Raw genomic sequence first — 15,195 nt, forward strand, 5'->3', positions numbered from 1 at the left:
CCCCGCACATAGCCGGTGTTAAGTAGGTGTCTGGACTGTTTGTGGCAGGTGCAGGCAGCGCACTCATGCAGAGGCCAACCAGTCTCCTTTCTCTCCCCACTTTTCAACCACAGCCAGGCTGTGTGAACTGCTGCATCCTCAACAATTAGATGCAAGAGGAAGAGCATCTTTCAGTGATGGGCACACTGTGCACCACTCTGCCTTCCCAGGGAGATGGAGGGTGCATTTGCTTATTTGGCTTTCAAGTTGTTGTTGTTGTTGTTGTTTTTTCCCCATACACTATATTCTGGTCAGTTTCCCGTCTTCCGACTTCTCCCAGACATGGTTAGGATTGGTCTGCCATATCCTTTCATATCCTTTGCCCATTAGTGGGAACCCTGCAGCCTTCCTGTGGATGGCGTCCTTTCTGCTGAGACTTTGAAGCAGGGAGGCAGGGCCCCTCCGACTCCCCCAGCCTTGTTAAATGGCAAATCAGCGGCTATGTTTGTTTATGCTACAGTCACTCTTGTTTTTGTTCTAACCTGGAACCGAATGTGTTTCTAACTTCCCAGTACTGCATGGTGTCTATTCTGATGCCTTCAGCTGAAGCAACAGGGGAAAAGTATGGATATCCACGTTAGCAGCAGCCCATTCACAGCATGGGCTCACGGGGTTGTCTCTGACTTATGTGAGATTAGCTGAAAGCCAGATGCACCGGGTCTGCTCTTATTGGGGGTTGGGAGTGGGGAGAAGAGAACTTGGTGAGCTGAGTCCCATCATTTATGGAATGGCTCCTCTTTGCTGCACACTGAAGTCAAGACTTGTCTATAAAGGGAAAAGTGAACCAAACAGCTCCTTATGGAAGCTGAAATGTAGAGAACTGCCCACATCAGCATCTCAGGGACTTCTGGGGACAAAAATACACCAGGAGTCAGGATGTTTAGCTTTATTTATGATGTCTTTCAAGGGTGTTTCAAATTGAAGAAATGCTTTTTAAAAAGTGACTGCATATACTTATAAGATGTAATGAGAGGCTGGGGATATCTCTTTCTACCTGGCAGGAAAATTTGTCAAGCAGATAACACCTTAGTGTCACGTGAATAGCCACAGGTCAACACTTACTCTCTGTGGAGCACAAAGGAGACAAAGGTCTCTCCCCACCTTACCCCTTACGGACCTGCTCTCAGGATCAGGTCAGAAGCTTTTTCCCCAGGGGAGGAAAGAGCTCATATGTCACTCGTAGAAGCAAACCCTCAAGATGCAGAACTATGTCGGAATCTCACAAAAGCACCCTGTGTGGGACACTTTCTAACATCGAGAGGACCTCATTTGACCTTTGAGTCAAGGCCATCTGCGAACCTTAAGTGGGAAAAAGTGAGAGGCAGATTACACAGAATTACACAGTTGATATGAAGCCCACAGAAGTGTTTTAGAAAGCACTTCTGCTGTGAAACCCTTTCCACCGTCATGCTGTATGTGGAGGAGGTCTTTGGACAAGGGAACAGGAGGGCCTTAAAAAACCGTCTTTGTTTAAATGTTTAACCAACTCCGACCAGGTTTTGGTGACTTTTGAGCAAAGTCGCTGTTTGTTTTCATTGTCTTTTCTAGCTCTGGGGATTAGTTCCTCAGGTGTTAGTTCCTGCTTCTGGTGTTGATTATTATTATTGTGGAGACTGCCTCTGATCCCAGTTCATAATCAGGTTTTACAGATGTCCAATGACCACCTGAAAGAGATGTGCTTTTTATTTGTAAAGTATAATTTTCAAAAATGTTGTCTGCTTGTTACCTCTTATCTAGGTGCTCATATGTTTTGTGACTTTGATTAATTGAGAACGAAAGCAAAGCATTGGTATTTAAACCACCCTCAATTGTGAAAACTGTTATTTTCCTTTGGTAATTCTGACATGTTCTGCATTATGGCCACCTCTCTGTGGTCCATGGTGTGTGGCAGCCCTTTCTATCTTTATCTTTCTGAGGGTTCCCCCTCTCCCACCAAGCTACCTCTGTTACTGGGCTCTAGGCTTCTAGGAAGGCCAGAGGGTAAGGGATGCGAAGGTTCTGCTCTCTGCTCTAATCAACCTCCTTTCCTAACAGGATTTCCTTGAGAAATTCTCCGCTCATTCATGTTTAAGGCTCCGGACACAGCCAAGCATTTTCTGCTACGCTGCTTCCATCAGCAAGTGGCAACATGTTGGCTTAAGAGGCCATGCTCATATGGTTATCCGGTTTGTTAATAGTTGTTGTTCTGGGTTATTCTCTACAGCCTCTCATATGGTTATCCGGTTTGTTAATAGTTCCGGGTTATTCTCTACAGCCTCTCAGCCACTTTCTCACCTGGGCTTGTTATCATGAGCAGGATATTTCCAAATATTGTATTTATTTTTACAGAAAAGCTGATTTCATTAGAACAAACTTGATCTTCATATACTGCACTGCAGCGCGTATTTATCCAGAGGGGCTTTTGAGAAATCTTTGTGGGTTTCTACGTGGCTAACTCCCCCACCTTGTTTGTCTAGTTGAGATTTCAGGGTTATATAGGCAATTAAAGCTATTTTGAAATGCATGTGTTCTTAGCACCTGTTTCAGGCTGTTTTTAGTTGTTTTGTCTCTGCCACCTGCTTTTCTCTGTTTATCTTTACAATTCCAAAATGCAGTAAAGGAAGTCTCTGTTCTTCCGTTTTTTCAGTCCCGAGCTCATTTTCTCGGCATAGTTCCTGAAGTCAGGGATAGACTCTCACTCTAAGTTTGATGCACTCTTTAGTCAGTTAAAAGTGTTGCTCAAGCTACTTGGCTGCCCGTCTCTGAGCTTTTATAGAGGAGGACCTCTCTTTGTAAACACACCGAGCATAAATTGTAGCAATCACCTCTCCTCCAAAAGGATTAGATAAATTCAGATTACAGGAGACAGAGGATGGGAGATGGGACTGCAGAGAAAGGGGCTGCCAGTCAGCATAAACAGTTATGCTCAATGGACACTTTGTCTAACCACGTGCTGTGGACATACAGGCAGATATTGTATAGGATGTACCAATAAGTGGGAGACTGGATGGAGCCACAGGGAGTGCCTGTTCAGAGTTCCATTTGCAGCTAACTCACCTCTCCCATTTCTTCTGGGGCCTGTGGACAATTCACCCAACTTCTAGAAACCAGGAGATAATCTCAGTCACTTAAAAAAAAAAGCAATCCTTTTAAAAAGTTGCCAACACTTGTTGGTCTGAAATGGTTTAGAAGACTTTGGTCAAGTCTGCGAGGCTTTCCTGTACCCCCAGAGCACATTCTGAAGGAAACACTCAGCAGTTGGATAAGCTGTGGCAAAAGACAGCAACCGACTTTTGGGTGTGGTCTCCATGGAGAGATGTCTGGTGGTTGGAGGGTATGTAGCTTCTTATAACCACCACTGAACCTGCTTGTGCATGTGTGCATGTGTGTGTGTGTGTACAACAGTTGCTAGAGGCCATTGTCAACTGCTACATTTTCCATGCCTCTTCAGATGAATGAAGGTGATCAAGCTTTGGGTTTTTTCCAGCTCCTCTGAGTCTGTCCATGACTCAAACTTATCTCCAGCCGAGGGCTGCCCAGAAGCCTACTATTACATGCACAGCATCTCAGAGCCAATTTGCACAGACAGGAACGTGCTGGATCCTCATTTAATCCGTTCCCATCACTGTCCGGTGGACAGGCCTGATGACCTGGTGAGGGTGCAGCATGAAGGAAAGAGTGTGGAAACAATATTCTTCTCTCTAATTGTGTATGTCCACATGCATTGTTCAGAGTCTTTTATGAGAGATTTTGATATCTTTAATCATGGCAACTCCAGCCTATATCATAGCAAATATATCAATGTGCATGAACATCTCACACTAGATAAAATACTTCTATTTGCAGAATATCTTCAGATGTACTTTTGCAATTTGCCCTTTACATTTTCTTTAGTGGACATTTGGCTGTAATTTCTCATCATATTCAGGAGACTGTCCTCCAATGTTATTTCCAATATCACAAAATTTTATGAGTATTAGGTTTAGCAATGAATGAAGTTGGCATCGTGCTGTGTTTACAGATATTTCATTTTTGCAGTTTTCTTGCCCTGTTTTAGAGATGATACACATTTGCCAGCTCTTGGACTTTCTCCAGACTTGGACAAAGCTTGGTGGACTGGCACTGGGCCAAACCTGGGCTATGGCAAGGTGCTGAGGGAGGAAAGAACTTGGCCTGCTGCAGAAGCAATGGACTGAGTGACAGGCAGCCAGAAGAGCTGGAGGCTGTAGAACCTGGCCAGCCAGACGACCAAAGGCCTACCGAGTCGATTGGGAACCACTGTGCATAGAAAGAAATGGTATCAACTTACTGAATGTCTTAGGTACTGAGAAATTCTTCTTTGCTCTTGAGAGTAACAGGAAGTGACTTCCAGTGTATGTACTTGTCTATCAGTTATGATCCCTTGACTAATCATGTACCATGATTCAGTGGTTCATGTAGCTCTTGGGAGCTGCCTCATCCTGTTTTCCTTCATCAATAGTTTTAGCTGATTCGATGCCCTTTTAATAGACCTTGCAGAAAGACCCCAAACTTGCTTTAAAAAATAACAACTAATGAAATTTCTATGTAAGTTATAGGTTGATGTTTAATTAAAGAAAAATCCTAGAAAGATTCACTTGGTTATTATTTCTGTTCGATAGGCCAGGACTCTACTAATATTTCCTTATAAGGAATTAGAGATGCCTAAAGTTTCAGCTAAGTACAAGTGTGACCTCCCCTTTGTCTGTGTTTACCAAGAATACAACCCCCACATTAGTACCAAGCCCACTCTTTGACAAGTCTTATTTAGATCAATACAGTGAAATAAAGAAATGAAAATAAATCTGTGGGAAAGACTCAGCATTCACTAAAAATATAAAAAATATAACAAAATTAATGAAGTTTAAATGTTATTTTAAAATATGATCGCAAGCTTCTAAGGTATCTGTCCAATAATCTCTCTCTCTCTCTCTCTCTCTCTCTCTCTCTCTCTCTCTCTCTCTCTCTCTCTCTCTCTGGTGGTTGAGTTTTCTTACAATTTCAAGAGGAATTTGCACAAACACTAACTCTGATGGTGGCTTTCTAGGTTAGCTGGGAAATCTTGTTGGTTATCCAGTGATACAAGTTATTGTTGTTTCTAGAAAGTTCTTATAGCCTAGAAATGCCTTATCAGTAAGTTATTCATTCATACATATATGTAAATATATGTATATATAAACATTTCAATTATCATTCAATTCTGCTATATTATCAGGATTATGATATAACAATAAATTACAGGTTTCTTTCTGCTAATAGTCATGGCAAAGGAACTGTTATTTATTTATTTATTTATTTATTTATTTATTTATTTATTTACTCATCTACTCTAGATGCTGTGAGACTGCTTAGGAGGATAAACTCAGGCTCCTGCACATGCCAGGCATCTGCTCTACCACTGAGCTATACATCCCAGCCCTACTCAGTTTTTTATTAGAATATTTATTTTTATTTGTACTAATATATATGTGTCTCTGTGTGTGTGCATGTGCATACAGGCTCCCATGGGGGCCAGAAGAGGATGCCAGATTCCCTAGGAAGTGAGCCACTAAAATCGTTGTTGTGAACTGAATCTGGGTCCTCTGGAAGGTCTGCAATGACTCTTAATCCATCTTTCTAGTCTCCCCCACTGCCCAACCACTAAGATCAGGTTCACTAGGCTGCCCAGCAATTTCCCAACCTCAGACTTCTAAGTACATCAGTTTACAAATGTACACTACTCTGTCTGACTATACAAACTTTATTTAATTTATATGACATAAACATATATTTAGCATTCTCTAGCCCTGTAGTTTTGCCCATGTAGCTCCTGCTTTTAATAAAACATACAAGCAAATAGTATTTTCTGATCTCCCTTGAGACATGAACACAAAGTTTCGAATGCCCCTGTTAGTTCCTTTTAAGTGGGGCTACCCATCATGCACCTGGCCTCTTTGTCTCATATCTCCATTTCTCAGGACTGACTATGCTAATTTTTCATTATTCCTAGTTTAAGTTGATCCTTTCTGTTGTTCTTTCACTTTCTAGTCAAATGTTAAAAAATTTCTCTTTCTAAATATAAGCCTAACATGACAAGAGCCCCTGATTCACTTATATAAGAACGTTTCAATTAAAAATATTAAAACAGTAGTCTCAATGAAGCAGGAGTGCACTTGGATCTCTAAGCCTTCAAAGTATGTAGGTGTTTCTTTCAACATTTCTCTACATCACACAGTCTATTAATTTTTCATTCAATTAAATCTACTTTTCTTCAAGTGCCATAAATGACAGCTTTTTTTAACCTCATGTTAATTATTACTTTAATTATTAGCAGTCACAGAAATTTCTCATTCTTTGTATTGTAAATACACTATTTTAAGTTACAGCGAGACAAGTCTGGTATTGCCTAATCCCTTACCAGTCTTGCCTCAAATCTTATGATGACATACTTGGAACTGTTAGGAATAAGCCACCAGTAATAGAGAAAATTGACAGAAAAATACCGAGAACGGTTAAGTGTGGCCAGCAACCTCTTTGCTACATACCTCTCCCTTTCTGGACCAAATCTGGTTTATATAACAAAACCTTAATTAATAAATTTGCTTTCATCTCTTTAAAGACATTCTTGTTCATATCACCGAAGCGAAATTACATCTATTGATCTTTCTCAGGAATGCTTCTCACACTACAGACGTGAGCACAGCGGTACAGACAGATTTCCTCTGTTCAGTCAGCCAGTCAGTGATGACAGCTCTGTGGAGGGACGTTCCCATCTGTGGTCACACCCAATTGTCACGCCATCATGCACGCAGGGATGATTGCTCCCATTTCAGAGTTGAAAAGCTGAGATTCGGAGGAGCTGAATATGTTTTCTGAATTTCTGGTGTTGCTGCATTGAGGTGGGAATTATGTTTGGTGATACAAAAAGTCAAACTATTAACATGCCATCTTCTAGAAGGTTTAGTAGAATGTGCACACTGGCAATTTCACTCTGCTTGACTCCTGACTCCTCATTAAGGGCTACCTGCAACGAGGTCAGCTGATGGGACAGTGACTGGGTCAGAATGGGAATTCGAGAGGTCATCACTTATGGCTGTGCTGAAGGGCGAAGGTGAGATGGGAAGACAGAAGTCAGAAATGTCTGCTTTTGCATCATTCCATGAGAAGACCGAGTTATTCCTGATTTTCACGAGTTACTTTACTGCAACCTTCTTAAAAATGTCCATTCAAAACAGACTTTTCAAAATTCCTCACTAGTTAAAAATCTCCCTGCTTTGAGTTTCCCAGAGGCAGTGCTGGAATCTGAACTCATGTCTATCCTCCAAGCCTTGATGCTGCAACAGGCACTCAGTGGCCACTGTACTGTGTGAGACCTAAAGCCACATGGGAGCCATGGCTTTGTACCTGTGGTACCTAGCCAGTTCTTCACACAGGACAAAGGGATGCTAATATCCTTTAATATTATTACTAATTGGGTTAACCAGGTCTAATCTTTAATAAAACCCAGCTAATTCCATTGTGACCCTAAGATGCATGTACTGAATGAGGTAACCCAGACCCAGAAAGGCAAATGGTACATGGTCTCTCTCATCTGTGGCTCCTAGTTCTCAATCCTCAGATAGGAATATATAGGACAGAGTAAGCACAGAAAACAGCCAAGTATGAAGGACCACAGGTGTGCGTGCCTTAGGCAGGATTGAGGTGTAGGTGATATGCAGTGGGAAAAGGGATAACAGGAGGGGCTCCAACAGGGATGCGGGGAGGGAGGTCAGTATGGATGGAGAGGGAGTAACAGGGGGACAAATGTCACCAAGGTGTGTGTGTGTGTTTGTTCAATGTTCCCCGTAAGAACCGCAGTCTAACAAAAACTACAGTTTTATGCAACCACCTCCTTTCAAATGGTTGGTAAGGGTAGTTTGTGACACTCCCCAGATGATACAGATTATGTATGTAGGTCTTGATGTTTCTCAGCAGTTAAAGGTGTCCCCATATTGCTAAAGACGGCATGCACTTATGACACGGGGCTCAGATGATTTGAGCTGGACCTGACCTGAAGGCCTCTTTCTTGTGGTCTAACTTCCAGGGTGTTCCAGAAAATACTATGGAAGCTGCAAAAGGACAGAGGCAATCAAACAGTTCTGCCCAGCTGCGACACCTAGGAACCACAGGTATTACCAGCATAGCAAGATATGTGTGCAAGTGCAGTAAGTGGCACTCACGTGTCACAGCTGCATAAGTGGACTTATGACCTGCTCAAAAGGAGGGATGCCATGCCTGTTACTAGAAACCAGCTTTTTTGGGCCCAGTCATGAACCTTACAAAAGAATTGCGTTCTGCCACTTTGCTAGACCAGTGAAATTCCTTACTATACTCTAATTCCAAGTATTATCCTTATACCCATAGCTAAGTTTCACAAACACCCTTTACCAAAGAGTCCTCTATAGCAAATGGGGACCATCACAGAAAATCACAACTACACACAGTGCCAAGATCAATAGACTGTAGGATCCCAGCTTCAGAAGACACATCTATAGCACATCTCCTGCATTTATGGCTCAGGGAACACCATGGGAGAGGGGACAAAATGATTTTAAGGGCTAAAATACCAGGGAGTCTGCTGTGAAACAGCCTCTTCCAGCAATGTCTACATAAACAGGGCCAGAGAATGGCACTAATAATGGGAATGGGAATGTGGAAGAGAGAAGTTTTCACTGGGTCTCGCTAAACAAAAGTATTGCAGGCAGACAGGAGCATATTGTCCACTGAGAGGCTCCACCCAGCAGTTGACTCAGACAGATATAGACAACCACAGCCAAAGAGTAGATGGAGCTTGGGGACTCTTATGGTAGTATAGGAGGAGGGATTGTGGGTCCCAAAGGGGATGGGAACTCCACAGGAAGACCAAGAGAGTCAACTAACCTGGACCCTTGGGATTCTCAGAGTCTGAACCACCAACCAAAGAACACACATAGGCTAGTCCTAGGCCTCCCCACTCATATGTAGCAGGTATGCAGCTTAGCCTTCATGTGGGTCCCAAAACAACTAGAACATAGGCTATCCAAAAGCTGTCGCCTGTATGTGGGATATGTTCTATTAGCTGGACTGCCTTGTCTGGCCTCTGTGGGAGAGGAAGTGCCTGGCCTCTCAGAGACTTGAAGCAGTAGAGTAGGGGAGGGATACACAGGGGGCCACCCGTTCAGAGGAGAAGGGGGGATGGGGAAAGGACTATGGGAGGGGGTGACCAGGAGGAGGGCAGCAAGTGGGATGTAAACTGAATAAATAAAAAACCAAAACAAAAACCCCTGCAGGCCCCCAGTGTCTCCTGGGAGGAGAAATAGCCTTTCCTAGAGATGAGCCCTTTATTGGCTGTCCAGTGCAGAGTGATGAGCTTGAACCATATATCCACAAACAACAAGAATGGACCACCAGATTGTACTGATATGTTTATACATGCACATCTGTAACAATAATAATCAAATATCAACTTGAAGGGGGTCGTAAGAAGGGCTGAGGTAAGGAAGCTGGGAGGGGCTGGAGAGAAGAGAGGGAAGGGTGAAAGGATTCTATTTCAATTAAAAACATTTAAAAAAAGATATGTCTGAGAGGTTTCAAAAATTATGTTAAAAAACAAAAGCAGATAAAGATTCTTATTTAGTGACTAGAAGGAAGGCACTGCCAAGAATTAGAGGCGATTTCTTTGCCCACTGAAAAGTGCTTTCGAATGGCATACTCTAAGTGACTCACAGCATATTAGCTCCAGTTCTAATGAAAAAGCAATTGTCCGAGTTTTCCCCAGAGAACAGCCTGGGTCACAACAGTCCAGGCTCATGGAAAGTCACGAGTCTCAAATGAGAACCAAATGATCACCCAGCTGGGAAGAGGCGAGCGTCATTAATTTAACACCCGTCTTTCAGGGCAGACCATGTCTACATTTCCCTGGAGAGAAATAAGGTCAGCACAGGGTAGAGGCCATGCTTTCAAATACATTTAAAGACTTTTTACTTAATAAGATAATATGCTCAAAGGATGCTACGTGGAAAAAACAAAAGCAAAAACCAATGGCTCCTGTTGAAGACTGGGAGGAGAGAATAATACAGTTTGCCAATATCTTCTCTCCAGTTTCCATATTGTAACAAGTGTTTCTGAACAACACTACCAAACAAGTTTGTATCCAATTTTAGACAATGTATTCCTCAGCAGCAGCAGCAGCAGCAGCAGCAGCAGCAGCAGCAGCAGCCGTGAAACAGTGTCATTGAAGAGTCTGATGCTAAGCCTCTGACTAGGATGGGAGCAGTGTGTGACTTTCCATGTTGCTTCAGTTTAATGAGCACTAAGCATTTTTCATGTCCTTTTAAAAATGGTTAGTATGTTTCTCTAGTCTCATTAGCACTGCCAGAGCAGCTCCTTGGATGTTTTGTGACTAAGACAGCTCCTATTCGTTTGTGAGAAGATCAGAAAGTCAAATCTGACTGCTCACGTGCATGTGGCTCTTAATGAAACTCTTACCGGGCTGCTTGAGGTGCCCACGGGATCTTACAATTTTTATTTTCTAATGGTTTTCTAGAATTACAATTGCAATTGTAAATTCATAAAGTAAATGACTCTCCACCAATTACAGCAGTAGTGGGTTAAGGATATTCATCAGACTTGTGTGAAAGGACACTGTTTACAGGATTTGATCAAAGCAGAAAAATTAAAGCACTGTTATCTTGCATTCAACCTGAGTGTTAAATGCTCAGCAACTTTGGGGGTTTATTGGAGCAGATGTTAACTATTTATGAAAATAAACACGCGGTACAGGACTTGCATTCATGATCCGACTCTTTGTTATAGTAAAGGGCTGAAAGATTTACTATACAGCCTTGTGAGACATGGCTTATGGTGCATGGCCAATCTGAGTAACTGTTAATTCAGGCCACTTGAAAACTTCAGAAACACAAAATTCTAATCTCATTTTCGTCTGTATCTTCCTATTTTTTTGTTCACTTTCCCTCTTTTATTTTAGTTTATTTATTCATTTATTGAGCTATAGGCGTAGGGGAAAAAGCATCTGAGGCTCTCATGTAGTAGAATTCTCTCTAGACAGTCCAGTAGAAATTTAACTGTGTCTAGTCTGACGTGCTCGCAGCAAAAGTGACCAGACGTCCTTCCATCCCATTACGCGCCATTTCCGTGCTACAATTTTTATCCTGCTGTGTGTGGGATGTGACTATACATGCACAGTTCCCCTCCAAGGTAATTTGCTGTGCAATGGTGTGTAAAATTTACCTCTAATTATGATAAGGCCACTGACGGGTCATTTATGATACACTCTCTGGAGGCAATGGCAGCGATTAGCTTTCGGCATGACTCATCTGGAGGAAATTAAATTGGTCTGATCATGACTTGATAGAAAGTAAAAGTCTCTTAGGAAATGATTCCTCAGTCAGGCTTATAGTGAAAAGGAACCTGCAGGGGCAGCGGACACAGCAGTGAAGCCTGCTGGATCCTTTAGACCTACATTTGAATCTGGGGCTTTCTTGGGCCTAGGAGACATTATAATGTCTCTGAATGTCTCTTGGCTGCCATTTCTGATGTGTACTTGTTTTCTCAATGCCTGGGATCTCCCACCACGACCCTCCCTTCCGATGCTTGATCATGGCAAGGCCATTCTTGTCTCCTCATCCTTCACCACAGAATCCCTCATAGCTGGGGTTCTCTTTCTGAGAATTTCCACATGGCTGGGATGTCATTATTTTTCTACTTCCCAGTCAGTGATATACATCATTTCCACCTTCTCAGGTTCCCAAGTAGCCGAGGCTGGACAGAAACTACCTGTAGAGCCAACAATGATCTTGAACTTGATCTTCATGCTCTCACCACCTCTCACGTGCTGGGATTTCAGCCATATGCTACTCTGAGGTGCTCTAAGGTAGGCTCCTCTGAGGGCCAGAGGGATTTCCCTGTCAGGTGACCAGCCTGTCAGTCACTACTGTATCCTCTTTATTGCTGTTAATGAAGTACTAATTATACTTCAAATGATTTATTTATTGTTTGTTATATAATTACATTTGTAAGTTACCAATGGAAGGAGAGTCTAAAAGCAATGACTATCTTAATTAGGATATTTTCCAGTCTTGAAATTCTACCAGCATCACTAACTAGATGGACTGACATTGTTTGAGAAAAATGGATTAAAAATAACAACAAAGTTAATAAATGAGGGATGAAAAACTTCTTGAACTTTACATATGACAGCATAAAGATAGAACTCCTTGTAAGAAATTTTAATAAGCCAACCACTAATGTAATTTCATACCACAATATGATCATCATAGACCTCCATGAAAGGATAATACAGTGATAACTTTAATTACTAGTAATTTTAAAAGAAGGTCTCTACATATAATTTTTGCAGACAAAAATTTAAATTAATTACTCTGAAATTTTATATTTATGTATCTTGGTTTCTTTTGTCCTCATTCTGATGACATAAATATAATACCAAGTTTTTAATGTACCATGTTCAGTCAATCTTTTTCAACCACAGACCTAGTGCAGAATGGACTGACTATAAGTTCGCCCTCCTGCTCTGTAAATTGTAACAAAATCCTTACCAAAGCGTCCAGTCATGGCCACAGTATGGCTGAACATTGCCAAGGTAGAATCCCAGGGATTGAGTGACTTCCACAAGATTGGTAAAGTCAAGACTGATGCTGTTGAACAGGACTGAGGTCATGACAATCTCATCAATGGCCCACACGTCTTCTCCTTGGGAAGAATGGTAAGGCTGCCACCATCTGAACTGGATTCCAAACTGTCTTGCATCATCTGGTAGCTCTACAGAGATTATTCTAATGGGGAAAAAGTTAAAATTCAGACACCTTGCTGTCTTAAATTATACATATTTATACTACAGACATTACTTTCAAGGAAGTAGTTGAGTAGATTGAACTATTTAAAACTCTCATCTCCAAGATCAGATATACTAAACAATTAGTTCCCCCCAGAAGTATGGTGCTTAACATGACTCTATTATATACATTCTCCTAAGATGTCTGGCTTGCTGTATGTCTCCAACAATGTCCTCTACACATATCAAAAAATGCGTCTGTGTTTTCACTCATAGGCACTCAAAGATTCTAATTCAACCAAATGTAGAATTCTCATCAAAGTGGCAAAGGTTGAGCCTGAGTGGCTTGTCACAGTTGCAGCTGTGGTGCAGAGGAAGCACGGTGCCCCTGTGGTCCGAGTTTAGCATGGTGGGCATAGGTCAGTAGCTGTGTCCCAACGGCATGACAAAAAACCTGTCTCTGACAAATGGTGAAGAAAATGAAGAATAATACCTAATTTCAAGGAGCAATTATTGCCCACAACAGCAGGAATCGCACTTTAATGGCCTCTGCAACACCACCAGGCTGAAAGCTCCATCAATCACAGCCCCACGCTACTCACATCCACGCTCGCCTTGGGATGTGAAGCGGGCAGCAAGCGGGACACCTGTCTCCATCAGGGCTCAGCTAAGCTCTGGGAGAAGTGCCTGCCACAGATGCATGCTGGAGCGTCTGTGGAGGTTTCCCTCAGCCAGTGAAGAGAAAGAAAAGCTTTACTCATTTATAGGCTAAGTGGCTGTATGGGTAACTTAAAGTGCCTAAAATGCCAATGCCCAAGGCTGGCTTTCCTGAGAGATTGCTTTACAAATGTGTGTGTGTGTAAAATGTTAAAACTATAGCTTAGAAATGTGATTACTCTAATAAAAATTAATATATATTTTCCCTTAGTAGCTAGCTTAGGAATATATGAGCAGAAGAATGTTGTAGTGCCTGCATCGGTGACAGTCACAACTAGTTGGAACTTTCCAAACCAAGAGAAAACACATCTTTAAAGAATAGTGGAACATCGATATAGAAACACAGTAAGTTAAATAAAATAAATATAAATTTAAAAACTTAAGCTAGAAAGACATTTAATTAAACTAGAGATCTAAACAAAGGCCTAAATACATTTGTGGTTTTAAAGCAGTTTCCATAATCTGACAAAACCTCTTACTGACAGAATTAATTGGGTGATAGTTAATATGATGGCATAGTTAAATTAAACATTTTTGATAGTTTTCACTTCAGTTTTTCTTCACAGCTATTGTATGGCCATGAGTATTTATTCATAGCATTCACAGTAAAGATAATTAAACTATTTTCTAACTGGTTCAGTAATACAACTATTAATTTATCACTTGATAATTTAATTTGATTAGCATAGTAGAAAACTATAATTTCTATTTTAATAATTTTAAACGCAGTTAATAATCTCTCTGATGAACAGAAATGTGCTTAAAATAGCTAAAAGTAGAGTATTTTATGTACATGCGTGTAACTAGCAGTAACTAGAAAGATCAGTGTCTTCATAACAGAGGAGTTACTATTCTTGCTCTGTAGTTAGACCCTTGGCTCAGGATCCCCTGAGACTGAGGACTTTGCAGCCCAAAGGCAGACTGCTTTATGTGCCTTATGTGCCTCAGTATCTTCACCCTAGAAACGAGGATCAAAACATCCCATGGCAAGGGCCAGAACCTTTCCCTCTGTCTTTCATCTTCATGTTAGAATGTAAAGCTGTGGTTAAGGCATGGTGAAGACATGAACCCCTGATTTTAAGCGTCAGCATCGGAGGCCAAAAGAGGTGTGGATACAGAGGCCAAGTGTCCCTTGTGGGGTGAAGGAGAAGCTGAGTGACTGAGGTGGGATTTAGATCTAAACACGCTGCTTCTTGGTCTTGGTCTTCTCTTCCATACTTCTGTCTAGGGGGTGGGGTTCTTAATGACATCCTGGCTCTCTACATGTCAGAGTGGCTGGAATAGCTAGGGAGCCCTGGATTCGAATGTCGCGCTGTGAGAATACAGAGATTCAGGTTATCCTTCTGGTTCAGTCTTTCCTCTGTGGGTAAGCGTTATATCTGCTTTTCCTTCGGGCCTGTGTGTGCATTACACACATGTGTACAGACAAATGCACACATGTATGGGGGCCCGAAGTTCCTGTCCTCCTTGATTGACTGGTTGTCATTTTATTTGTGGGGGCGGAGTCTCTAGCTGAGCCTTGAGTTGAGCTCTGCTCATGTAGGCGAATTGACCCAGGTGATCTAAGCTTTGCCGTGCAAGCAGCTGCCCATATTGACCAACTTTTTTTTTTTTTTTTTTTTTTTTTTTTT

General features: G+C 41.8%; 1 protein-coding gene across 4 annotated transcripts in view; it reads right to left on the bottom strand.

The window, feature by feature from the left end:
• The window catches only part of Reln (reelin), a 438,806-nt gene that overhangs the window by 133,869 nt on the left and 289,742 nt on the right, over positions 1-15,195 (bottom strand). For all 4 annotated transcript variants that reach the window (XM_021163945.2, XM_029477127.1, XM_029477129.1 and 1 more), the window contains one exon: positions 12,612-12,848. In XM_021163945.2, coding sequence (XP_021019604.1) covers positions 12,612-12,848 — 237 coding nt within the window. The remainder of the gene's footprint in view (positions 1-12,611; positions 12,849-15,195) is intronic.

Source organism: Mus caroli, chromosome 5 (assembly GCF_900094665.2).
Source record: "Mus caroli chromosome 5, CAROLI_EIJ_v1.1, whole genome shotgun sequence".
NCBI lineage: Eukaryota > Metazoa > Chordata > Mammalia > Rodentia > Muridae > Mus > Mus caroli.